Source organism: Zootoca vivipara, chromosome 8 (genome assembly GCF_963506605.1).
Source record: "Zootoca vivipara chromosome 8, rZooViv1.1, whole genome shotgun sequence".
In the NCBI taxonomy this organism is placed as follows: domain Eukaryota; kingdom Metazoa; phylum Chordata; class Lepidosauria; order Squamata; family Lacertidae; genus Zootoca; species Zootoca vivipara.
Genome location: NC_083283.1, coordinates 36,873,881 through 36,898,143, shown reverse-complemented (window position 1 = coordinate 36,898,143; position 24,263 = coordinate 36,873,881). Strand labels below are relative to the sequence as shown.

Here is a 24,263-nt window from a genome sequence, read left to right as displayed (position 1 = left end):
GTTAACATGCAATAAATAAATTATCTTGAAACACTATAAATGTCTTTACAGGTGAGTAAGGTGTGAATAGGGCCAAGGTAACAGAAACATGAGCAGCCATGGCTCGCAAGGGGGTGCTTGTGTACTGGGCTTCGCTTCCTATAGAGAAGCCCTACTCGTGCCTCACTAAAGCCATGACTTTGAAATAGACTCGGGCTTTTAGGTCTATCTCAGCATTGGGTCCCCTTCATCAGGCCACTGCACTTTGCCAGCAGTCATCTGACATATATCCAGTACGTGAGCAGTATGGCTGTGCATATACCACGATTGCATTCATGATTCTCTAAGGAAGGTGATGCAATATTGGAGGTAAAGCTGCTTTAAGAAAACACTTCCATGGGAACAGCTTGTGAGGATGACTAGATGCAAGCTGCATTGGGACCTAAATGCTAAATAGGGATGAAGGAAGAGCACACAGGCACACCCTACTATTGAGAGCTTACCTAGAATGCCTGAAGGAAACTTTTAACCACCTTCCACTGAATGAGCTTAGAAGCTTGCCCAGATTTTGTTGCACCAGGATTTCAGCTGGATGACAAAATGCTAAGGATGTGCCAAGAGCTTAAAATGCTATTTGTGTCCAATCCCTGGAAGATCTGATGAGCCTCACTCTGGAAGATCTGATGAGCCTCACTCTGATGACAAGAAATAATGTTAAAAAGAGAAGGGGAAAGAAACATGATTCTGCTCCCTTCTGTACTCCCTACACACGAGTTTTTGATGAGCTGTATTTCTCTTTGTTCTGGGGATTTGAAGAATTCACATTGTGTACCTTGTGGGGGCCGTATTCCAATGCACGAAAATGTCTTTTATAAAGTTACTTATTTCTAGTTATTATACACATAATTTCCCCCATCTAATTTCCCCCAAACTGCTCGATTGGAAGAGCAACAACACAAACTCTCTTTGGGTGAGTTGTTTTGTTCTTTGTTCTGGAGCTGAGTAACATGCCATGTCTGATGATTTCTGGTGTTTGGTAAAAGAATTCAATAAACATATCCATTAAGACTAAATAATGTTTCATACAAATTGTTTCCCCTTCATTTACTACTATTATTTATTGAATTCATTAGTCATTTGTGGGTTGTTTTTAAAGAAAAGGTAACTCACTTATGAAAAAAAATCACATACTCCTCCAGGAAGGAATGGAGCCACAAACCTACCACAAAAAAAGAAAGCTTAGTATATTTGCCATCGCACTTGGGCACCAGTCCTATTCAGAGTAGACCCATTAAAGTTAGGTTCATTCATTTCAATTGGTCTAGTCATGGTGAGTAATACAGTCTGGAGTGTCATATGTAGAATCCTTACAATGCCATCCTACACATGTCTACTCAAAAGTAAGTCCCACCGGGGTCAATTGGGCTTAATCCCAGGTACATGGTCATAGGATTGCAGCCTAACCATATTAAAATTTGTTCCAAACAAAGTAGACTTTTTTGTATCTAAGTTTCCTAAAGAGAATGCTCTGATTTTCCACAACTACTCTTCAAACTCTTCTTTGACACCCTCATAGCAACTGCAAGTCGTCTAATGTAAAATTGACTGGGGTCTTTTCAGGAGCATATGAGTATAGGAAAACACAGTTTATATATACGAGAATGGTACACAGCAGCTTTTTTTTTTAATAGTTGTAGTGACCAGAAACATGTTACTACAAGAACTAAACCGCCTGCTTGCCATTATAGTTGTATCTGTATGCAGCCTTTTTAAAATGTAAATTTAGAACTTCCCAGTGGTATGTGATCACAATTCACAACCCAAAACACACAGCTGCCACACATTTGTGCATTTTTCTAATACCGGTATGTTTTTTTCTTGCTTGGAAAGCCTTTATACAAGGATGGCCCATCCTGTTTTGCCTTCTGAGGCGAAGTGGGAAGATGCTGCTGCTCTTTGTGCAAGGTTTCCACCCCCTTACCAAAGCCTCATTTACTGGGGTTCTGCAGGTTCCCTCTTGTGAGATCTCACTAGAACCAGGAAGCCACCACAGCCCCTTGGATTCCACCACCTGAGACGGCTGTCTCAGTCTGCCTCATGGTTAGGCTGTCGTTATAGAATGGGAGTTGCTCAGGGAACTGAATGTTGCTCCAATTGTCTGCAAGGGAAACATTCAAGAATACCAGTAGGGATATCCTACTACTGTCCCGGTAACTACATATAAATCCATTTTAGTGCTGCTAGCATGGGATGGAATGCTGGGCACCGGCTTAAATTTAAGTGTGATTTTGGTTTCATTTTATCCTTGGAGGAAACAACAGGAAGTGCTCATTAAATGATCATCATCTGTTTATTTGTACGCCGTTTTTTCCATGATAAGCCATACTGCAAACGGCTTACAATATCAGGAAAGTTTACATTAAATAGCAAGGCTTCAAGATAATTCACTAACAAATACAAGACATAGCAAAAATGGAAATTCTCATACTAATATCTAAAGGCTACTCACATCTCATATTAACAAATATACACTACAATCAAACAATTCACTAGTAATTCATACCAAGGCCTAACCATAGAAAGACAAGGACAGAATCCAAATAGGAGCAAAAACAATACATTTCCTCCACAACTAAAAGTTGCCTCCAGGAATAACCCCTAAACAAGACACCATCCTGATTGATCTCTAGGCACTGTGAGCAGCAGGAGTAGTCGGAATCCCTCCCTTTCAGGCCAGGTGAAAATGAGCAGGACCGGGACCAAGTCTTGCAGAACTCACAGCAAGGTTGTCTCATAATTCCCTCCCATGCATTCTGATTGACAGCAGAGGTCTTTGGGAGAAAGGACACCTTCAGTTTAGAAAAGGGGGTGGGGAACATGCAGCCCTCCAGGTGCCTCTGGACTGGAATGGCTCTCACCACCACTGGCCTTTGTCATGCTGGCTGTAGCTCTCACCACCACTGGCCTTTGTCATGCTGGCTGTACCCTGTTTCTCATATTTTAAGGCATCCCCATAAAATAAGCCATAGCAGGATTTTTAAGCATTCAAGGAATATAAGCCATACCCCGAAAATAAGACATAGTGATAGGAGCAGCAGCAATGCCGGCCGCGGCAGGAGGAGGAGGAAAAAAATAAGACATCCCTTGAAAATAAGCCATAGTGTGTTTTTTTGAGGAAAAAATAAATATAAGACGTGTCTTATAATATGAGAAACACGGTAGCTCTCACCACCACTGGCCTTTGTCATGCTGGCTGTAGCTGATGATAGCTGAAGCCCAACAATTCCAGAGAGCCACAAGTTCCCTAGCCCTTCATTAGAATCTCTGCCCCAGACCTCGTAACTGCCAATGTTATCATCAGGATCATGATCATCTTATTTGTATGCTATTTGGCAAAGATGTGGTTGTTCGCTGATTATATTCTGATAATTAGCAACCCATCCATAATCAGCGACCTTGTTCCAGTGGATGTGGAGGTTTTATTGATTGCTGTTTCAGTGTGGATATTATTGTTCTATTGATGTTTTTGTGCTGTGTTTAATTCTGTAATGTTAAGCTACCTTGAGTTTTCTTCTAAAACAAAGATGCATTTTTTTTAAAAAAAGTTAAAAATATGAGGAGAGGAAAAAATTATTGATTTTCTAAATAATAATAATAATAATAATAATAATAATAATAATAATAATAATAATAATATGTTTATACCCCACCCATCTGGCTGGGTTTCCCCACCCACTCTGGGTGGCTTCCAGCAAAATATTAAAATACATTAATTAATCAAATATTAAAAGCTTCCCTAAAATAACTATGATTTTTAAACTTTAAATATTTTTCCTAATGTCTTCAAATGAATACAGACTACATGCAACCTTTCCACAACTGCTGCCACATTCACTCAGAGATGCCTCCTTTTCTCTGACACATTCCATGTTAATCCACTATTACAAGATGTTCCCCTTAAAACATTATAAACCGTGTTGTCAAACATATGGAAAAAGCTGTGATTTTTGCCCTTTGTGAAAGGAAGAAACGAGATAAGATCTGACAGTTCAAAAGGGCTGGGCAGGGAAACGAGAGATGCACGAAACGTTTATGCAGCAGATGCCCTGCAGCTGGAGAAAAGCTTGAAAAGAAACTGGAGGAAAACAACTAAGCAAGACAAGTTTTCATTGTGTAGGAAAAGAATGAGCTTGGGATGCTGTAAGGCAGGCAAGTGGAATCCAGATTTTCCTAGGCTGCAACTCCCATCACCCATGGCTTTTGGCTGATGGTAGCTGAGGTTGATGGGAGTTGGAGCCCAACAACACCTGCAGGGTCACAGGATCCTCATCCCTGCTGAAAGTGAATGGAGCGTATGTAGTGGAATGATGTGAGTGTTGGGCTTAGGCTGGGAAGACCCAGGTTCATATTCTTTTATCAATGAGGCTCACGCAGTGATTCTCCACTCATCACAGTCTCTCAGTCAAGTTTAAAAGGTAAAGGTAAAGGTACCCCTGGCCATTAGGTCCAGTTGCGGACAACTCTGGGGTTGCGGCGCTCATCTCCCTTTATAGGCCGAGGGAGCAGGCATTTGTCTGCAGACAGCTTCCGGGTCATGTGGCCAGCATGATTAAGCCGCTTCTGGCAAACCAGAGCAACACATGGAAACACCGTTTACCTTCCTGCTGGAGTGGTACCTATTTATTTACTTACACTTTGATGTGCTTTCGAACTGGTAGGTGGGCAGGAGCTGGGACTGAACAACGGGAGCTGACCCCGTTGTGGGGATTCGAACCGCTGACCTTCTGATAGGCAAGCCCTAGGCTCAGTGGTTTAGACCCGATTGTGAGGATAAAATTAGGGGTAGTGAAATATACTCGGAGTCGAGAGTGAATTTCATGCTCTTTATTCTCAGTACATAACAGGTAGCTACACAGTCTTGTCTTTAATTTTTTTTTCATCCTTGTGTTTGTGCCAATCTCATAAGGAATCATAGTGTAAATTACACTATTTGCTGTGCACTACAAAGACCCAGAAGAACTACTTCCTGAAACAAATTCTAATACGTTTTACTGCTATTTGATTGCCATGGGGTGTATGAAACAAAATTAGAATGGCAACAATGACAGTACTTTAGTGAGTGACCAGGTTAGCTTTACCTTCATTCTTAAGGAATTTAGTCCATTGTTCAAAGCGACATAAGCCTGTGAGATAGACTCACATATATTCATATATGAGGTGAACATGTATGAAGAAAGTAATTAGAAAACCAAAGAAAAGCAAATCTTGAAAGGCCAATGCAAACTGTAGAGATCGGTACAAGGTTGGATCCATTTTGGGATAGTTCTTGAGAGATATTGAGCTTCCTATGAGTTCCTATAATTCTGATGAAAGGCTAATTCAGTTCCAAGAAGGCGAAGCAATGTTCCTCTTTAACCAGGCCTTGAGCTGATTAACATCCTATACCCTTTTAAATGTTTGTGAGAGCAGGTTGGGGGGGGGGAGAGGGGGTATTGGTTAGTTTTGTTCTTGGTCTTGTTTTTATTACTGTATATTCCTGCGTATAAGACTACTTTTTAACCCAAGAAAATCTTCTCAAAATCCAGGGGTCGTCTTATATGCCGGGTCATATTTCTTATACGGCGAGTATATCCCAAACTCTATATTTTAACTGGAAAAGTTGGGGGTCGTCTTATATGCCCAGTCGTCTTATATGCCGGAATGTACGGTATGTGTTTTGTGTTTTTATCTTGTATTTTTATGCTGTGAACTGCCCTGAGATCTATAGATGAAGGGCAGTATACAAATTTAATAAATAGTAATAGTAATCAGCTGCAACCTGAGCTCAAGATCCATCAGAGCCATTTCTGCACACATACAACATGGGAAGATCCCAAACTAATGCAGTTTGGTGTCATTTTTCTTAATTTAAATCCTATTGATTTAGACTGCTTTGGAATTCTGTTAAAGGTTGTTAAATTTGAGAAATAGCAAGTCCTCAGAATTTTGAGACTATAATTTCTTTCTTAAAATGGGGATGTGTACTGGTAATTCGGTTTGCAAACAAGGTGTACAAATTATTATATACTGACCATCCTCTAGAGCTTTAATGTGTATGTGTGGCATAGATGGTTGTAGTGAATATTCACTTCAAGTTTCCTAAAATAAATTTGAAAAATTAAAATGAAAGAGAGAGAGAGAAGAGGGGAATAAATTCCATTTCACATGTGCAGAAAAAAATGAATTGTAATGATTGTTGGGAAAATAATACTTCAGGATATAGTATGCAGTTAGGATGAACAATTTATTGTATATACAACTAAGCAATTGCACTGTTTTAAAGAAATGGATATGGTAATTAAAATAGATTTAGCATGAAAAGTACAACAGACAAATTAGAAGTCATTACAGAAGTTATTTGTTGACTTAAAAGAGCACAGAACTTGAAGTAACAGACAGCGGTTGCATTATAAACTAGGACAGTAAAAAACTGTACAGTACAAGCAACACATGACAATAAATTATGATCCATGAAGCAGTCTTTGATTTGGGACCAAAAGGACAAAAGGAAGGTAATTAAAATCTCATAAATCCACCATATCTTTTTTCCATTTCTGGAACCTCTTTGGAATAACTTTCTCCATCTTCATCTGAAGGAAGGAGAGAATCGGCAAAACGCTTAAGAAATCCACCATATCGTTTCTGGTAGTCCAGCCACCACTCTGGCCTCCCCACTCTTCTCATGAAGCCACCATATCTCTTTTGCAGCTCTTTGGCATCATCTTCCAATTCAGGACTGCGCTTGATGCTCCTCATGAAGCCACCGTATCTCTTGATGACTTCACCATCATTCAGATCCCGATAATGCCCAGTTTCAGCATTTTCCCCTGTTCCGAGAAGCTCCTTCAGCAGATCAGACGAATTAGCCAAGGCATCATCTTCGGCATCCTTCTTCATAAAGCCTCCATACCTTTTAGCAAGGATTTCTCCTACTTTAGGTTCCTCCTCTGGTTCTGTATGATAGAGTTCATCCATCTTCTTCATGAAGCCACCATATCTTTTCATGAAGCCACCATATTTTTTGGCTAGCAAATGACTCTCATCCTGTTCTTTTGGGTTGTCCCCTAGGGCACCAATGGCTTCCTGGGAAGTATCCAGTTTACTCAGTTGCAGAAGGTCTTTGCAGATTTCCCAGGCCTTGGCAGAGGGCAACTTTCCTTCACATTCTAGTGTACATGCCTGAAAAATAGTTTGATTTACAAAGTAAGAACATATTTGTGACCTCTTTTTGCCTTGTTAAAAGCAGCAATACTAGAAATCCATATGTTAGAATATAAACCAAGTTATTTATAATGGGGGAGGGGGGAAATGTCACAACTATCTATTTTTATCTTTCTCTGAAATACTTCGCTCACTGGGAACCATTAACCTGGGTTGTTTTAGCATTGCTTTGAGATTTGTGGTGGGATTTACATCGACAAGAAGAGATGCATAATCACATTTCCCCCAAAATGCATTTATTTATTAAAGATGAAATGCATTACAAGGCACAGAGCCAGAGATTGCATGGCAATATGTAATGTTGTTACAAGAAGGGGAGCCTGGCAAACCTAATGAGAGCAGATAGCAAATGTGAGTGGACTACATGCAGTCTAAGTCCTTAACCCCTTTCTTACATTTGTTGATTCTGTGGAGCTGCACACACTGAGACTGGCTATCTGCATCTTAATGTAGGGTCAAATATGTACTTGCATGTTCAGTGCAGAGGTGAAACATTTGTCCACCAAAGCAGCATGAGGTGGGGTGGGTGCCATGCCTTTGATTGTGTGGCCAACTCTGAATTTCTTTAGATGAAGAAATCACATTAGGACCAGGAGCATCTTAAAAAAAAAACATTTAACAGAAAACAACAACAACAACAACAACAACAATTGCTTATTTCCTTGACATCTGATGGGAGGGCATTCCACAGGGTGGGCACCACTACCGAGAAGGCCCTCTGTCTGGTTCCCTGTAAACTCACTTCTCGCAATGAAGGAACCGCCAGAAGGCGCTCAGCACTGGATCTCAGTATCCATGCTGAATGATAGGGGTGGAGATGCTCCTTCAGGTATACTGGACCGAGGCCGTTTAGGGCCTTAAAGGCCAGCACCAACACTTTGAACTGTGCTCGGAAACGTACTGGGAGCCAATGCAGATATCTCAGGATCGCTGTTATATGGTCCCAGTGGCCGCTCCCAGTCATCAGTCTAGCTGCCACATTCTGGATTAATTGCAGTTTCCGGGTCACCTTTAAAGGTAGCCCCATGTAGAGCGCATTGCAGTAGTCCAAGCGGGAGATAACTAGAGCATGCACCAACATCTGCCAACAACAAAGCAGGTAACACATGACCTTGTGGGTGGGGACTGCTGAGCATGTGGCTGGCACAAGGCTCTGATGTGAAGGGATTGGCTTTTGAAGCAGCACTTCCACACAGTGGCTCTACACCATTTCATTTGCTGAAATTTAAGTTGCTGTAAATGCACGCATCATCGTGCCGGCATGCATGGCCTGCACTGGGCACTTCTGGCTGCGTACTCACATAGCATGGGGATCACAGGGTTGCTATACCAGCCAGTTAATACAACCGTATTGGAAGCAAGCATCTTTTCAACAGAACCATACATTATTCATTCAAAGGAAGGATTATTTTTTGTTTTCTTTTGCATATTTAGACCAAACCTTTTGGTATAATTTCATCACAGAAGGCTTTCCAAAATTTAGAACAGGGATACATCACAGAAATAAATAAAATCACTGTAGCACAAAAATAAATAGCCCAATGCACCAAAAAGTCTTCTTAAAAATCATGCCAGCACATCCATATTAAAGCTAAACAACAACAAAAATGTCTACTATTGATAAAAAATTTCAGAATCCCCATTTAGTATATCTAACATGATGGTTGGAACACCTAGCTCATTGCTTGAGCAGTGGTTTGCAAAATGTTGTTTGAAATGTTAGTCAATACATGCTTGTAATGAATGAATGAATAATTTATTTATTACGGTTGGAGACCAGCTTATAAAAACACATTTGGGGGAACAATCCTAGAGGACAAAACATACATATAAAAATTGAACAACGGTAAAATTAATGTTTATACAGGCAATAAGCAGATAGATATTTAAAAACTTTAAGATAAGCTGTCGCAGAGAGCTGACCCTGGGTCGCTCGCAGAACCAAGTTCAGGGATTTTCTAATGAACTAGTTTGGATCTGGAGAAAGGTCTATGCCTGCAGATCTGAACACCGAATCTGGCGACCATCCGGATCGTCTTTTGATCTTTGCCTAACAGGAGCAGGTCAAATTTCTGCTTTTCCAGGAGGTCAGCTAGCCTCACCAGCATGGAATCAATGGTCCCACTACATGCCTCTTCATAGAAGGGGCACCTGAAAAACAGGTGCTCTGGGCTTCCTATTTCCCCCAATGAACAGGTGCAGAGTCTTTGAGTGTATGGGACTTTTTTGTAGGATCCTTCCAGGACTAGTGAGGGCAGAGCCGAGCTTCTGGCGAGTGTAAAAGCCCTTCTTGTGTTTTTGGATAGGAGAAAGAAGAGGTAAGCTGCTGGAGCAGCTATATATCTCTCAGTTTCTCCAATTTTATAGTCGGGGCATCTTGAGCAGTCCTGTTGTCTCTCAGTGTCTATGATTCTTTGTCTCACCGTGGCTTTTGCTTGGCCCAATCCCAGACTTAGAAGGGCTTGGGGAGCGAAACCCAGCTTCTGGAGGGAGTTCAAGACTGCTGTCAGCCAGCCTGACTGGAACTGGTCACAGAGGATCAATGTGGCTATTCCTCGAGGGAGCAGATTCAATGCCAGCCATTTGTAGATTGATGTTAGGCAGATGAAAGCCTCCACTCTCATCATTCCCAATTCTAGTCTAACCCATGCGTTTGAAACACATCTGGGGACTTGTAGGAGAGCTCTAAGAAATTTGGATTGAATGCACTCCAGGGGGGAGAAGGTAGAGGAAGGTGGACCCAGAAAGGCTCCATAAAGGAGCTGTGCCAGCGTTTTGGCCTTGTATAGTTTGAGGGCTGTGGGGACAAAAAAGCCCCCCTGGGCTCTAAAAAATTTGAGGATGCAGTTTGCGTTTTTTCCTGCAGAGCTCCCGATAGAGTTTATGTGAAGTTTGCTGGTTCCTGAGGCCTTAGTGCCCTTTTGAGTCCAATAGGGGTTCTAGATAGAATTACCGCGTCATCGGCATATAACAGGACTGAAATATGCCGGTTTGCGACCTTTGGTGGATGGAGTTCTAAGTCAGAGATTGCGGCTACTAGGTTATTTAAATAAAAATTAAATAGTAGAAGGGCCAAAAGGCACCCTTGCCTGACTCCCTTGAAGGTTTTAATGGGGTCTGTTAGGTGTCCTAGGCGGCTACACTTGACTCTAAGGGCTGTGTTTGTGTGCAGTGCCTGAATTAGTAGCAGAAGCCATCTATCTATTGTAATACCCTGTAGTCTGTCCCAGAGCCTAGTTTGGAAACTGTGTCAAAGGCTGCTTTTAGGTCTACGAAGGCGGCGTATAATGAGGCCTGCCCTCCTGATTAATACTTGTCTATGAGATGTTGTAACGTTAGGCAGTGATCTATCGTGGACCTGCCGGGTCTGAAGCCTGCTTGTTCTATTGCCAGGATATCTTCCTTCTCTAGCCATTCTGTAAACTTATTTAGGAGGTTCTTTGCATAAAGTTTACTAGTCACACTTAGTAAGCTGATCGGCCTGTAATTCGCTGGGTCCCTTCTGTTGCCCTTTTTATAGAATGGGACTATTATGGCTGTTCCCCAGTCCCTTGGGATGCAGCCAGTGTCATCTATGTGAGTAAAAAGGGTGGCTAATGTATTGTATATAGTATTATAATTTGAATAGTGTGTGCTGGTAATGAATATCTCAGACGGTTCTGATTAAAATTGTTGGTTGGATTGAAAATGGAATATAGAGGAAAGGAGGATCCCAGGCTGAGGTTTTACACCCTTCCAAAAATTTTTTTTATAGCAGGCACTGCATAAGGGCTGCCTGTGGCTCACTTTTGATACAAGGGGAGTTAATACTCAGCTGCCGCCCGCCCCCATCTGCAAAATAGAAGCTGTTCATGCTTGAATAGGAATATCTAGAATAAAGTAAGTGTCCTAACAGTGACTGTAAACATCTCTTTCAGTGGGCGGGAGGATGGGGTGGGTGGGTTATTGGTTTGTTTTGGTTTTGATTATGAATTTTGTGTTTTTTATCTGGAATTTTTAAGTGATGAACTGTCCTGAGATCTATGGATGAAGGATGGTATACAAATGTTAATCATTATCATCACGATCTCCATCTACTATTGTTCCCAATAGAGCTGCCATTTGCATGTATAAATGAACAATCTGGAAAACATATAGCCACTTCAAAATCCATTCCTTTTCAAAGAATTACAACATATTTATATGTTATTCTAGGTACCTTTTCACCTTATGCTGTCTAACTTCCTTGCCCCCCCTTTGTTTCTTTCAGGCAAGACAGAACAGTTATACAATGGTTATAAACAACATAGGTTCAAATACACACGGAACTAAAATAAATAGCCACTTGATTTCCACCCAAATTCAAGCACACCCTATTAATTCCAACATAAAAATTAAACACAAGTAATATATCATTCCATATTAACATTTCTATTTCCTCAGTCTAGTCTTAATGAGGGTGATTTATAGTGGATTATCTAATAAAGCTGATGGTATCAAACACTATAGCAGAAAGAAATGTTAAAACCAATTCTATTCATGTACAAAGTACTTCATCTAATGCCAGCTCAAACATTTTGTCAAAATATGTCATCTGTTAACAGCTTAAAATGGAAACAAATTTAGAACATGGCGTATTTAATTTGCAGTACAGCCCACCAGTTGTTAAGAGTTTCCAGTGAGTACTAAAACAAGTGATCTGATGTGACCATACTTTTTTTACATGGATCTTTAATGTTCTAGTATGCATATTTACTCAGTCAGAAGTAAATCGCACTGTATGCATGGGACTTATTCCCAGGGGTACAGGATTTCAACTTTATATAGTCAAAATAATGAGAGTCCTGAACTTAAATAATGCTTTTAGTTGCAAGTTCCTATGTTTCTGGATCCTTGTAATGATCCTGCAATATATGCAGTTACAAAGAAAATAATAAAGCACAATAATAAGAGCCTAACAAAATTACAGGAGCACTCTTGAATCTTGAAGAGACAAACTACCTCCATTCCCTTTGATGTACATGGAGATGAAGCAACGTGGTACTTCATATTTTTTTCCTATGGGGTTGTTAAAGGTCAGTTCCCTGGTGATGCCTAATTTCCACATTCAAAAACAGTTCTGCATCACCACTGTCTCCAGCACCTTCAGCAAAAAGATGGTGAAGGAAATTTTGGACAGGTGTGGAATATGGGTATTATAAACAAATGTCTGCTATTCTTTTTCCCCAGGCTTGCAAATGCCAGCAAGACCGAGTGCAGAGGTAGAAGTGTGTTTCTCTCTGTGGCTGTCCCACAGGTTCCCAACTAGAAGATTTGGCTAGAAATCAAGAGTTCACATAGGGGAGTTGAAGGACTTTTGTGCACCCCATAGGGCTTCTAAAAATGTTACTTTTGAAGACCAGAAGCTGTGAAACATGCCACATCAAAAGCTCCCTTTGAAGCTCATCTCATTTTGGGTTGTCGCAAGGCTTGGAAACCAGGCTCAAATTTTCAATCAGTCATGCAATTCACTCAATGACCCTGTACTACTTCTCAGCCTAACCTATCTTAACCTAACCCAACCCAACCCAACCCAACCCAACCTCCAAGGCTGTTGTGGGATAAAATGAGAAGGGATGAAAGAGCCATGCATACCACCTTAGGCTCCTTGGAGAAAAGGCAGGGTATGCATTTAATACCTAATTAAATAATATATTTCAAAACTGGCTTGCCATTTGGCATGGATTGCAGTTTGAGCCACCGAATGCCTCATGAGCAAATGGAACTAGTTGTGCATTATTATGGATCTGAACATTAGAGTTGGAAGAGCCAAATGCCAATATGAGTCCACATGAACCCATGCACACTGATTACGCCAAACACTCCGTACTATTGAGGATCTCAAGCAGACAACACATAAACCTTCAGATATTCAGGCAAGCAATATTTGATAGGGAAGGCAAACATTCTCCAGCAAAATCAAAGGCTAAGTTGAAATGGGCTCAAAAAGGAAACCATCCATTTTTGAACTGTGCCTGCCTGCTGTATTTTCCTGAATCATGTTTATATGCACCTTGGCCAATTAGTTCATTGATGGTGCCTAAAGACTTACGGCAGATCAAAATAACCTGCTCCAGGAAGAGGCTACAAAACCCAAGAATGGTATTAATTATGCGACCACCATAACTCTGGGATAAGTATTGTACTGGGAGACAATAATGAACAATGGAATTGAAGTCTTCAGTGTTCATGCTGGTCTTAAAAACAGTAGATTCCATATATATTTTTAGGGATGCAAATGCCCAATTTACATACTTTACGTAAGCAAAAATAATCCTATTCCTTCTGCCTCATTTTCTATGTTAATCAGTTCCATGATTACATAACCAAGCTAAATCTAGTATTTGAACAATGAGAAATGTGGGAGTTCTCCAAGGTGCTGAACTAGCTGGTATGTCTGTACTGTTAAGTACAGAAGTGTAGCATAAACCAATATGACAGGTTTTGCAATTATTTATTATTAATTTATCAAAGAAGCATAGATAATTTGAATCTAAATATTAAGTATTCAATATGATCTTCAATTACACTAAGATCAGGTTTCAGGCAATCTTCTGCTAGTGGGTGAAGAAGTGCATATTAAAGCTCCTTGGAGGAACGGTATATGTCTCTGAGGGCATATACAATTACATGCTTGTATTGTGCATTGTTAATCCAGAATAACTCATTCTCTCTGATGCTGTACTCAGGCTCATTTATACATACTGGAAGCAACACATTACACGCAAACATATGTAAAAAAAACTACATTGCAATATTATTTAACAGCCCTTCAAGAGTGGCTAAAGTGCATTAGGGGGTGGCTAATCTGTGTTAGAGATACACACAATTTTGAGTTTTGTAATCTGATTGCACTAGCAGAGCTTTTCATGGTAATTCAATTCATAATTTCTATTTTATATTGGTTTTTCAAAATTCATATTCTGTTTTTTGTGTTGTTTTAAAATATTTTAAAGTTGTTGTTATTTATTATATATTGTACATCTCTACTGTACACCACCTTGCGATAGATAGAGAAGGAATGTGAGTAATAATAAGCTTCTTAACTGGCTAATAAATTAATTGGGTTCTTCAGAAACAAGCCTAAATTCTGCTTACCAGGGGGTTGATGTCTGCATGATATGCCAATCGGTGGGTGCAAGATGCACAGTCTTTGCTGCATTCTGCCTGAACTGTAAGGATGAGGCATGTGCTAAGAGCGAAGAGCAAGAAATAACATCTCAGAAGAAATGTCATGGTCTGCAAAAAGAAAAAATGATAATTGAACTTAATCACTTGCTTCCTAGTTCAAGGCACATACATTGTGTTCCAAATTGATATGCACAGGGAAGTTTGGTGAAAGAGCACTAACCATCACACACCAACGACACCCTCTACAACCACGAATTTGAACAAATTCGCTCATAATCAAGCAGGTGCTTCCAAGGAAGAACGCTGAAGACCAAAGCATTAAAATCTATCCAAGCTCTTTTAAATCTATAGTGTTAATGTTGCACATCAGAAAGTTACCGGTAGAGTGCATAGTCCAGGGACCACATTTCTGATTTATAATTGTGCTGCTTCATTTGAACATGTAGGGTCCTGAAAGTTATCAATGAATGAAGAAGCATTAATAATAATATCTTTATTACGGTCATAGACCAGCAAAGAAGAAGCATTTAAAAGAACTATGTGTTGAATCCCTTCATTTCTGCCTTCCTCCAAAAATTAATTAACCTGGAATAATCACCACTCATTGGTTCTGTATACATGGTTCCTAATGCTGTTTAGAATTACATTTGACATACCCTTGGGCGGAAGGGGAAATGTTGATCCTTTCTGCTACTCTTTAATCACACTGATGGCTATATCACAAAAGCCCAAGTAAAGTGTGTTTATTAAATAGGTATCTAAATTGAGACACCTTGCCTAGGAGTTTGGAAGAAGAGATATTGACTAACATTGGTCCTGGCCACCAGGTCAAGAGAAGGCAAGAAAACTGTGGTGTTAGTCTGTGGTGTTAGTCCCATAAGGAAAGGGAGCACATCACTGGTGACAGAACAGAGTTTGATCCACGTTCATGGCAAAGCTTGCAGCATCAGCAAAAGCATGCAACCCATTCCCATGGATTTACATAGGAAGCTGCCTCATACTGCTCCGTCCAGCTCAGTGTTGCCTACCCTGGCTGGCAGAAGCCAGCCAGGATTTCAGGCAGAAGCCCTTTCCAGCCCTACCTGGAGACACCGGGGGTGGAAACCTGAGACCTTCTGAATGCAAGGCAGGTTCTCTAACCCCTGCACTAAGCAGACAAGTAGAAACGAGAGTGAACATTGGCTGCTGGAAAGAGGCTGAGGAGGAATCCCCTCCCACCCCTCGATGCCCATCTCCCTCCGTCCCCCTACCTCTTCTCCTGGAGGGTTCCTGGCCGTTCTACCGAAGTGAGCAGCTGCTCCGCTGAAGTTTATAGAAGCTCGCTCGGTGGTTTCTCCTTCTTCTTTTAAAAGAAGAGCGCAGAGGCGGCTGTCGAGGAGCTGCGGGGAGAAAGAGAGAGAACAAAACAAGCGAGTCAAGGCATGGACGAGAGTTCAACGCCGCGCTGCGGACAGCTCCCTCGAGGCTGGCCAGCTCCAGCACATCTTACATGGTCGAGATGCGAACTTCTAGGACGAGCCGCTCCTTGCCTTAACCTTTCCCGAGGCTGGTCTGTTCCGTGGGCTCGGGAGCTCTCCAGCAAAGTCAGCACCCGGGGAAGTGGAGCGAGCGACTTTATAATTAGTCAAAAAAGAGAAACGCCGAGCTTTCCCCAATCGCTTCCAGCCTCCATGTGACGCAGCACCGACGACATCCAGTAGGAGCTCCTGGCACTCCGGGGAGGGGGAGGAAGGGGGCTCTCGCACGCTGCCCGAGGCCAACAGACGACGCACGACTCGCTTTTCCCCCGGCGTGGGTGGGCAGATGCACTACTCACCGGCCGTCCCCCCATCTCCCCACCCTCCTCAGGGATCCATTTCACCCCGAGGTAGCTTCCCCCTCCGTAAAAATGGATGGCGCGGGGAAGGGACACGAGTACTTCCAGCCTGCCACTTGGGACGGGTGCACCCCCCCCCGTGTTGAGGTCATATTTTTCTCCCCTCTAGCTGTGAGGAGTGGATGTTGGCAGGATAGATCTCTTCCCGCTTTCGAAGGCTCTGACCCTGAGTCGTCCACCGTCGAGGGAGGATGTTGGACGTGAATCAGTTCCTCAGATCATAGCTAAGGGATGCCATTGGGAACGTCACTCTGGTGCTCAACAGTTTGCCAAGCCATATTTATATGTTCATTAAAGTCATACAGCTGCCCATCAATTAGTTCATCAGTTATGTCCTAGTTATACAGCTGCTCATCAATAGCTATGAATAAATATTCCCTGGGTTAAGCTTAGAAGCAAAACGAAGCTTACAGAGGAAGCAATATTAAAAATACAACATGTAGGGATTGAAACCAGCAAGGAACAATAAAAGAGCACAATTCACCAAAAAACCACCCACAGAGACAGCATAAAACATACACCAATTTACATAAAAGCATAAACAATATACAACCCGAATTTAAAACACAATTTTAAATCCTGGGTGATACAGAAGGATTTGGGGTGCAAGGTGAGTCTGTGTGGGGAGACTACTACATAGCTGAGGTGCCACTCTGAAAAAGACTCCTCTAGAAAGCTTGTGCTTTATCTGATATATATTTCCTGCTCCACCATCTGTCCTCAAGGTTCTGTCGCAGGCAAACACTTGAGAACTACCCCACCCTGCTTCTGATTTAGCACTCTGGTGTCAAAACAGCCATGGAGGGAACCATCCCAATTTCACAGCTGCTTCTTGAATGGTGCATGGACGCTAAAACCATCTAGTTTGCTTCCCTGTAGTATGACACAGCTTTGCATCCCATTCAGTCCTAGCATAAATGCTTATGCCAGGCACCCATTTTATGCCAGAGCTGTGTATATAATTGTTATATTCTCAGGAAAACAAAGACATGCAGTCTTCTTTGTGAAAGTATGCATAACATGATGCTCTAAATGTCTGCACTAGGTGTGTATGGGTGAGGAGGATGCCCAGTTCCCTATGTGAGCCCCATCCATACATTGGTGCAGTAACCCTATTAGACTAAGGGTGAATTTGTGGGGTTTTGTGGAGAGTTGGTGGTGTGTTTCTGATGTGGTTATTGTGTTGTAGAGAGATAGAGAGAAGTACCGATCTATGTACTGTTTGTTGTTTTGTTCTTGTAAATAAAGCTGTAAATAGTTACACAGTACTAGTTGCAGTGAGTTCCTGTGTTCCTGAAACTTGCCTTCATCTTGCAACCAAGAAGTTTCTGCTGTGCCTGCGCTACTCTGCTGAGTTCAACTGGTATAGTTGGCATTTACGCCAGGTTCAGCCTTGCCGGTCTTTAACATATTGCACCTCCAAGAAACATGGGAACTGTAGTTTGTTAAGGGTGCTGGGAATTGTAGCTCTGTGAGGGGCAAACTAGAGCACCCACGATTCTATGGGAGGGGTGTGCGTGCTTTAAATGTGCTGTAAAAGGTATGGTTTGTACACAGCCTTAGGAAAAGACACAAAGATACCTGCTGCAGAGAGACAAAATTGTATGACAGGTGGGGTGTGTGGAGGGGTTTCCAAAAAAGGGAGCATCAGGACGACAGTTGACTGGTTTTGAACAATTTGGTGAGTTAATTAACAGTGAAGTAAGTGTGTGTGTGTGTGTGTGTGTATAGGGCATAGAATATATCAGATTTTCATGTGGTCCAGCATCTTCCAAAATTCTCCCTGTCTGGATTAACAAATTTCATGTGGATTTTTGTAGGCTACAAGGCGAGAGAATAGGACTGAGGAAGACCAACAGAGGTGAAAACATTTGGAGGTAAGGAGTGACTGATTTTAATAAACTTCTAACACACCTGGCTTTTCACTGTTAGAAGACAGGTTTTCTTGTTATTTAAACAGACTCCAAGGAATCTGAACAACTCCCAGAGCACTTGCAGAGGCCCTTAAAAAGATGACATGAAAAGCAAGCAAGCAAGCCAGCAAGCCAACCAACCAACCAACCACCATCATAAATATAAAGTAAAATAAAAAAAATTCCTTCAGTAGCACCTTAAAGACCAACTAAGTTTTTATTTTGGTATGAGCCAAAATAAAAACTTAGTTGGTCTTTAAGGTGCTACTGAAGGATTTTTTTTTATTTTACTTCGATCCAGACCAACACGGCTACCTACCTGTAACCATAAATATAAAGTGTTTGAGAGCTATGAGATGTGAGCTGATCCATGGACTGAAAGATGTTGTACACATTACAGAGTAACAAAACAAAGCAAAGGTGTTACTCTCTATATGAAACAGATTTGCACATTACATTTTTAGGTGTACACCTAAAAAGGTATGTTGTTAAAAGATCCTGAAACAATTTTCAGATCAGTTATTAGTGGGAAGCAAATAAACTCAGTGCTCAGGCCGAAGCAGGATAATCCCATGAAAAGATTATTTTTAATGTTTGTAGCAATGCATCCCCAACAAGCAGAAGAGGTACTTAGGGAAGACAGCACACCCTCTCTCTTGTGTTTTAGACCACAGGGGCTTATTATTCATAATGTGTTGTCTAATATCCCAGCCAGCTTAGTGTTTCTATAACCTGAGTGTTATAAACAATTGAATGGATCTTCACACATGGCATAGATGCTGAAAGTACAAATTCATTTGCTTAAAATAAGGCCTGTGTTTGATAACATCACTATAGTTCTTATGAAGTCTTTTAAAAGATAAGGAAATGGTCTTTAGAAAAGAGAGACAATGAGGTATAATTGTTGGAGTGTCAGCCTTGGTCCTAAAAGTCTCAGGTTCACATCCCCACCGCAGCCATGGAGCTCACCTGATCACCTTGAGAAATTCACTTTCTCTCATCTTACCTGACAGGGTAAGATGAGAATGAAATGCGGGAGTGCAGAAGAGAACCAACCATGTATGCTGCCTTGAGCCCCCCCCCCCCCGAAGGAAAGGCAGGAAATAAGTGTAATGAACAATCAAACAAATGAATAACCAAACGGAAGAACGGAAGCACACCAATTTCTTGCAATTTACTTTGGAATGTATTTGACAGCATCATTTTGGTCTTTGTCCCCTTTCTTGCATTGAAATGCCTTGTCCTAGACTTCTGAAATTACTCGATGTCAACACATCTGTTAAAAGTGGCAGGACAGATATGTTAGGTCAGCTGAAAATGGGCTCCAATATTGTTATAATGCCCACTATAATGACTTTTATTGTGAATGGTCATTATCTCATATATTTTTGAGCTCTGCATAGACAAATCAGAGACTCGAAGTAGGCTATCATGGCCTCATTGTTTTCATCCCACCCACCATCCATATTCATATGTCAACCAACCAGAGACCACATTTCACACCTCCGATGAAGTGGGCTTCAGTTGCAAGAAAGCTTATGCCACAATAGATCTCTTAACTCAGTCCTCTGTACTGTATACATTATGTTCAGGCTATGTCTGAAAAGGTGCCACCCCCCACCCAAAGGACCATAGTCACTGCCTCTGATGGCTTTGATCTGTGTTTATTAGAATCCAGGCAAATACTGTGAGGAACAGATGGCTCCTGAGCCTGCTCCACAGCCGAGGAGGGGAAAAAGTGAATGTCAAGGATACAGGCAGCAGTACGGTACTGAAACAAACAAACAAACACACTCGCATCCAAAAGAAAATGGTTACTGGAGCATTGTGGCTAGATATTTTAGCAGAAAAAGAGAGTGATGCCACGCAACAGGAAGGAGGGTGACCAGATGCAAAAGAGGACAGGGTCCCTGCAGCTTTGATAGTTGGGTGGAAGAGGGAAGATCAGCAGGTGTAGCCCACCTTGCCAGTGACACTTGCTTTAAATTCCCTCTGAACAACCTGCAAGGGGAGGTGGGTGGAAGTAAAAAGAACAAAACCAAATAATGAACGGTGTCGAGTTATAGGAAACATTGACATCAACTATGAAAGGCTCACTGCATTATGATATTATACACAGGAGCATAAGAAGATCCCTGCTAGATCAGCATAGCTGCCAAGTTTTCCCTTTTCTCGCGAGGAAGCCTATTCAGCATAAGGGGAAATCCCTTAAAAAAAGGGATAACTTGGCAGCTATGTAGATCAGGCCAAAAGGCCTGTTTACTCCAGCATCCTGTTCTCCTCACGCTTGCCAATTTATTTATATGCCACATAATTGCCCAGGTGGCTTCTAAGTGGCTACGGGAAGCAGGACCTGGGCACAACAGTCCCCTCCCCATTTGTGGACCCCAGCACTTTTGACTGTGGAGCTACAACACAGCTATCATGGCTAGCCTTATACTCCATGAATTGATCCAGTCCTCTTTAAAGGGTTATACCTTTCTCAGGGTCAAAGGAATGTTGCTTGGGATACTCAAAACACAAAGCTTTTGGGCTTTCATGCCCTACTGAGTTAGCACAAGTTATATTCTGTTGCTCCTAAGAAAAGTATATAATATGCTGAAGCACACTGAGCATTTCTTAAAGTTTTCTGTTATGATGCTTTCTCTTTCCCACCCTTTTTTCTTTGTCAGAACAGAGATGAAAAGAAAAGTCTCACCATAGCTGCCAAGTTTTCCCTTTTCTCACGAGGAAGCCTATTCAGCATAATGGAAAATCCCTGAAAAAAAGGGATAACTTGGCAGCTATGAGTCTCACTTCATTTTGTCCTCACTGCCATAGGCACCTCTTGAGTGTACCTTGCATCCGATCTGCATTATTCTCAGCCAGACTCGCTCACTAGAGGGCACTCACTTCCTTGCAGGAGCTTTTGAGAACCCTGTTCTTAAGAGCAAAGAGAGTTTCTTTATTAAGCGCTGGCACTGGTTCAGAACGATGCAGTAAGGAACAAGTTTGGGTCATTGTTAATAATAATTATTAATAATAATAATAATGGAAGGAGGTATAGGGTCATAAAGACCAGGACTAGCCGCCTGAGAAATAGCTTCTATCCAAGAGCGATTTCGGTTTTGAATGCAGCAAAAGGCAGTCTGTGAGGGAGGGTCTGTATTCAGATAATGGGGCATCAGAGTTTTAGGGGGTAAATCAGGAGGGGTGTTAGCGTTTTAGGGGGTTATTTATGTATAGGTGGGATGGGTAGCGGGTCGATATGTAATTTTTTTGGATAGTAGGCTGTTGGTTGTTGTAAGTTTGATGTAGATGTTCAATTTCGTTGTTGGCATTAGACAATGACAATAAAGATTATCATATCATATCATATCGTATCTGTAGGTGCAAGGGCATGTATATTTCAAGGAGCAATGCCATAAGTACAGCACATGATTTAGAAGTTGTAGGTTTTATCATCATAATGGCATTAAATGATCTCAAATAGTAGGACCTGTCTAAGACATAGCAGAATCACAACACTGAAGATATTGAGGCAGGTAGACCAATGGTCTTCTGGTACTGAACATAGATGGACCAAGCATGTGACTCTCTCTATACAAGGCACTTTCATGTTTTTATAGAAACACATGTATGTATTTCTATATAGAAAACTGTTCTATACCAAGTCAAGCTATTGGTTCATCTAACCCAGGCATCCCCAGACTTCGGCCCTCCAGATGTTTTGGACTACAATTCCCATCTTCCCCGACCACTGGTCCTGTTAGCTAAGGATCATGGGAGTTGTAGGCCAAAACATCTGGAGGGCCGCAGTTTGGGGATGCCTGATCTAACCCAATAGAGCCTACTCCAATTGTCTGTAGCACTATCATTCCACTTTCCCAATAATTTACAATCTGATTGAATTGGCCTTTCAAATTACAGGCTCGGTTTAGTGTGGAATATATTGAGGTAAGAGCCGCCTCATTCATTTCAAGGGGGCTTCTGTAGAATGTCCCAGAGTACCATAGCCAAACATCTCTTATTATGAATTCTTGTTTAAAATAGACATTGTAATTGATAAAATGTAATATATATGTTACATAAGATTATTAAAAGGGAGGGCGGAGATGTAGTTCAAAAATTATGTATGTCAGTATCAGGGGCAAGGGGAAAGCTAATTTTTCCAGCCAATTCAATATACATATAATAGATGAGACATACTTCAAATATATTTCCTTCAGATAATAAAGCAGCATTCTTTTATTTTCATTTCATGAAGGTAGTTGCACAGAAAAATGAGCCTCTGCTTGTAAATGCTTTTTGCAAAGGAATGAATATTGCAGATAACAAAAAAAATCTATCCACATTGTGTATGCTTTCCTTGGTAAAAACAATATTTGCCATCATGATAAATTGCATTTGGGGTTTTATACACAGAAGGAGAAATACTGAAAACAACTGTGGGGAAACCTGACAACATGTTTCCTTTCTTATTTAGATTCCACTGACTGAGGAGATGGCACCCTTATAAAATGAAGGCATGCCTAACATCAATGTTCCCATTACGCCCATGAGATGCTGTGTTATATTAACAACAGAAGATGTGACAGGCTTATATATTACATATTCTTTCAGGCTGCAATCCTATACACACTTATCTGGAAATAAGTTCCATTCAACTCAGCAAGTTGACATGTACAGGACTGCACTGTTTGTATGTTGTATGTAAAAAATATTGTATGTAAAACATTAGTGCTCATATATTCAGAAATATTTTTAAAAGGAAGATAGTGGTTTTTGATTATTCTCTTGAGATGAATAGGGAGTCCAGATCTGAAGATACACTGGGCACTCTCATTGTCTGAGGAGCCATGATGTCTATGTTGGAGGCAGTTTGTCTCTGAATACCAGTTACTGGGAATTAGAAGTTGGGAGAGCAGGGATGGATCTACTAGGAAACTAATGGAGATGAAACTTCAGGGCTCCTAATTCCAGAGGGGCCCCATAAGCAATTTTAGCCAGCATTGTTTTGTTTTTTGTTTTAAATAAGTCTAGTAGACCAAATTTGAGTCGAACGACTCAAATTGATTATTATTTTGTTTGAGAGACAGTGGCACAGTTGTGGTGATCTGTTGTTAGCCAGATCTTGTTGCTGGTTGTGAAAGGGCCCTCATGACAGCTCAAGCTTTGGGACCCCAAAAATGTAGGTCCACCACTGGGGAAGAGCACTCTTGCACTCAGGGTCTGCTTGTAAACTTCCAATAGGCATCTGGTTGGCTCCCATGAGAACAGAGTGCTGGACTAGATGGGCTACATAGTCTAACCCTGCTTGATGCAGGGAATCCAGAGCTAGGGCACCCCCAATAGATGCCCAGCCTCATCCTGTTGTGCAGCCCAAATCCTAATCCCAGCAGTTCCATTGTCAAACTGGTGTTGTTCCTAATGCTGAACCATAATCTGCCCTCCTATAATTTAAGACCACGAGAACTTGGGACAGCAAAGGGCAGGATTATTCTATGTAACACCCCTTCAGGTATTTGAAGAGAAGCCCAGTATAAGTGTGTAGGGATAATACACACCTTGGATAGTTCAGTCTGTAGAGCATGAAGCTCTTAAACACAGGGTTGTGGGTTTGAGCCCCACTTTGGGCAAAAGATTCCTGCATTGCAGGAGGTTGGGCCTGATGAAGCTCAGGGTCCATTCCAATTCTATGATTTTATGATTCTAAGCAGTTAGATGTCTGTTCTGAGACAAAAATGATACTCCCCAAACACTAGGGAGGCTAGACAGCATAAAGGATCAAGCAGTAGATTGTAAACTTGCAGGCAACCTAAGCTCCTTTCCCATTTGGATTCTCTTTCTTTGCTAAGGCCAGAGCAATAGGTAGTAATCCTACCTAAAATGTATATTGAGTACAATGCAGCATGCTTCCAACGATTATTGATCAAAATTTGGCAATTGACCTGCTAGTATGCACGTTCCTGCTCTGGAACTTTCCATACTCTGACAATGGGTCCTTTGTCTTCACTCTAGACACCTTATATAAACAGGCACACCATTATATAAACACATACAAAGGATTTCAATATAAATATAAATACTGAGAGCCAAATAAAAAA

General features: G+C 41.4%; 1 protein-coding gene across 1 annotated transcript; it reads right to left on the bottom strand.

Moving 5' to 3' along the window:
- Window positions 1-6,257: 6,257 nt before the first annotated feature.
- Window positions 6,258-16,008, bottom strand: PENK (proenkephalin). The gene is made up of 4 exons (XM_035125646.2): window positions 15,878-16,008; window positions 15,639-15,767; window positions 14,356-14,496; window positions 6,258-7,197 (listed from the first exon to the last, which is right to left on the bottom strand). Exons 3-4 carry the CDS (start codon window positions 14,491-14,493, stop codon window positions 6,535-6,537), a joined length of 801 nt encoding a protein of 266 aa, XP_034981537.2. The 5' UTR covers window positions 14,494-14,496; window positions 15,639-15,767; window positions 15,878-16,008; the 3' UTR covers window positions 6,258-6,534.
- Between the last annotated feature and the right edge of the window lie 8,255 nt (window positions 16,009-24,263).

Coding starts and splice junctions, on each gene's coding strand:
- PENK (XM_035125646.2), bottom strand. CDS start 14,493: ATGACATTTCTTCTGAGATGTTATTTCTTGCTCTTCGCTCTTAGCACA. Junction 7,198..14,355: donor ATGCAGACATCAACCCCCTG/GTAAGCAGAATT, acceptor ACTATTTTTCAG/GCATGTACACTAGAATGTGA.